This window comes from Sinocyclocheilus rhinocerous, unplaced genomic scaffold (assembly GCF_001515625.1).
Source record: "Sinocyclocheilus rhinocerous isolate Xijiao unplaced genomic scaffold, SAMN03320098_v1.1 scaffold5165, whole genome shotgun sequence".
NCBI lineage: Eukaryota > Metazoa > Chordata > Actinopteri > Cypriniformes > Cyprinidae > Sinocyclocheilus > Sinocyclocheilus rhinocerous.
Genome location: NW_015652777.1, coordinates 172,580 through 175,997, shown reverse-complemented (window position 1 = coordinate 175,997; position 3,418 = coordinate 172,580). Strand labels below are relative to the sequence as shown.

General features: G+C 34.7%; 1 protein-coding gene across 1 annotated transcript in view; it reads left to right on the top strand.

Moving 5' to 3' along the window:
- Positions 1–170: 170 nt before the first annotated feature.
- LOC107715151 (homeobox protein cut-like 2) overlaps positions 171–3,418 on the top strand; it is a gene marked incomplete at its 5' end in the record, with an annotated part of 53,894 nt that continues 50,646 nt past the window's right edge. The window contains 3 exons of the mRNA XM_016521211.1: positions 171–241; positions 340–387; positions 3,275–3,353. Coding sequence (XP_016376697.1) covers positions 171–241; positions 340–387; positions 3,275–3,353 — 198 coding nt within the window. The remainder of the gene's footprint in view (positions 242–339; positions 388–3,274; positions 3,354–3,418) is intronic.

The window sequence follows — 3,418 nt, the reverse complement described above, 5'->3', positions numbered from 1 at the left end:
TGGACTTAAGATTGTCTCAGGAGTGATGGATGCTGGATTAGTGACGTGGAGCCGTCGCATGCATACTAACCACCAGCGCGCGCGCGTGTGTGTGTGTGTGTGTGTGTGCGCAGGAGTTGAGACGGGTTAATGGTGTGATGTTGGAGGTAATCTGCGTGTTCTCCCGTTAGGAGATGATGAAGATCTATGTAAAAATGTGACAGTGTATCGTGTGATGAGGATGATGATGGTGATCGTCATGGTGATAATGCTTTTGTCTAATAAGCCTAGAATAATGGAGGCTGAAATGGCTCTTCATCTTGTGTAAATTCATAAGGAAATCGTTGTTGTCTCTTGTAGAATTCCAGGGATTTATCTTTGCGTGATTATCCGGCCATATGTGAGACAGTCTGTGCGCAATTCATTCATGTTTCCAGTCCTGACTGCAGATGCATGCTGTAGGGGTGTTTATAAATAAATAAGCATATTTTCAGTCTCTAATAAGATTCTGAATACTAAAAACAAAATACCAGATACACTTATTTTTTGTATTTTTTAAGTTGTAAATAAAGATTGTCGGAGTATGTTTTGCAGGAAAATACTATTTCAGTCTTTCTACTTCAAAATTTCACATTTCAATGTGTTACTTGCCGTTTCTTTGTAATTATTTGTGAAATTTACTAACAATTTCTGAGTGAAATTGCTTGTACACCTTTTTTTTCAGTGTACACTTTTTTTTTGTAAATAAAACAAAGATTATTGGAGTATGTTTTACAATAAAATACTATTTCAGTTTTTCTACATCACAATTTCATGTTTAATTCAATATTTCTTGCCATTTCTTTGTAATTATTTGTGAAATTCACTAGCAATTTTTAAGTGAAAATTATTTCTACACCAAATTTTTTTTCAGTGTACACTAATTTATCCCCAAAGTTGTCAATAAAACATTTGCAGTACATTCTTTGGTGTGAAAAGGCTTTTATATTTGCCAAAAATATAACTTTTTTATTTTAAAAACAAACAAGCAAGCCCTGTCCAGATTTAAAAAGGTAACGCAAAAGTAACGCAACACGTTACTTTCCATAAAAAGTAACTAAGTATCGTAATTAGTTACTTTTTTATGGAGTAACGCAATATTGTAATGCATTACTTTTTAAAGTAACTTTCCCAAACACTGTATAATATCACTGTAGGTCATCGGTAGCTTTTAAAACATTGATCTGTTTGTTTTGAGTGGCCTGATATGTCGTCATCTGACTTGACCAATGGCATGAGTTTGGGGGCGGTACTATCTCTTAGTCTGACCAATGGCAGATGTAGGAGTGTTTAAAAAAATTGCAATACCATGTGAAAATGACATACTTCAGCTTTAAAGTTGAGACATAAACAGTCTTAGATAGGTTTAGTGCCATTGAGAAGCACCACTTATTAAACCAATCACATCTGCAGATGCTCTGACTTGTTTAACATCACAGTGAGCATCGCACAAGCTCTCGTCCCTTACATTCATTGGCTTGTGTTTGTTGTATGTGAGCTCCAGTGCTGATCGAGCAACTGAATGTCATGTCTTGGAAAAAAGAGAGCGAGAGAGAAAAGGGAAAAAAAGAGAGAAACACAATTGCTTTTAGACAGTGAGTGCGGGAGACTATTGTATCAGTATCGATTCCTGTAGCGCTGCTCTATTCTGCATGAACACCACGAGACAGCGGCAGCGGAGGCTGAACTGCTTCAGACAACATGATGCTTATTGAGCAGGTTCAGGTTCAATGCCATGCTGCCTACTATTTCCAAAGAAAGTAATATGCAGTATAATATGTGCAGAGTGCAAATTTGACTACATTTGAAATAATGTGCAGTATGCAGCAGCAGCACACGTGGCACGGAATACTGTATCCCACTGTGCAGTACACTTGACCTTTTAAACAGATTTAACTCATTCAATCTAACTTCCACAAGTTATATATTTTTTTACACAAAATTGGATTAAAAGTGCAAACTATTTTTATTTCTGAGATGGAATTAAATGCAACATAGTGAAAGGTGATATATATATATATATATATATATATACTATATATACTTCGGTTTGCAATGTGTGTTGCATACTGCATAGTGTTTTACATATTATTATGAATACTGCCTACTGTTTTTAGTTTCACAGTATCAGTGAAACTCCTGAAGAAATGTTTTGGTCATTTTTCACCCCAAAACAAATCAAAATAAATTATATTTTGCATTAAAAATTAAGCTCATTTTTAAGACCATTAAAATTATTTTCATGAATTAATACAAACAATCATGTGACACTGAAGACTGGAGTAATGATGCTGAAAATTCAGCTTTGATCACAGAAATAAATTATACTTTAAAATGTATTCAAATAGAAAACAGCTATTTGAAACTGTAATAATATTTCACAATATTATTGTTTTTACTGTATTTTTAATCAAATAAATGCAACCTAGGTGAGTAGAAGAGACTTCTGTCAAAAACATTTTAAAAATCTTACCGACCCCAGACTTTTGAACATTAATGCACACTGTATACTGCATACTATTGTTTTTTATGCAGTATACAAAGATACAGTAAATGTTTCAAATAGTAGTACGCTAATTTTGCCATAGGACCATTATTTTACATTGGAATTATTTAGTTATTTAGCTGTTTTAATTTTGCAAATAGTGTCTTTTTTTCTTTTTTTCAAATAGCTGACTTTTTTAAAAATCCTATTTTATGTAAAAAAAAAAAATATTGTAACTTTTGGTAGTTTGATTAAATAAATCAGGAAAAAAAAATTATACATTTACATTTTTTATATATTTTTTTAAATACAGTTTCTATTACTTCCAGTTTGTTCGTCACACTGCAAGTGAAAGTTCAAGTCAAGAGCATTGCATTGTAGGCAACAGTGTTCTTTAAAGTGTGGTGTGTAGTGTACATTTTGGCAGATGTAGTAAGTGATGCACTGTATTCATACTGCTCAAATAGAATGAGTAGAATTCATCCCCTTGTGTTGTGATGAGTGTGAAGCCATTATGTTGAGTCTCTGGTATTATATTTGTCGGAGTATCGGATGCTTTCTTGCATTGGTGACATTATTAGACTGAGTTTTCCTCAAGAGCGATCACGCTAATGTTTTTCTCTGTTTAAGTACTGGAATAAACTTTGCTCTGTTCATTTGTAGCTCTGCGGTATCAACATATGGAGCAGAATTATTGACTGGAGTGTTTTATTATGTGTTGCATGGCCCTTAAGTGTGTCCTGGATTGATGAGCTCATCTCTCTGCTGCAGGTGGTTGCGTTGAGCCAGCGCAGTAAGGAGGCGGAGTCTGCATTCCTGGGAATATACAAACAGCTGATCGAGGCCCCAGGTGAGCTGCACACCTGCCTGCGCCATCACACACACACACACACACAACCATACATTCACCGCTCA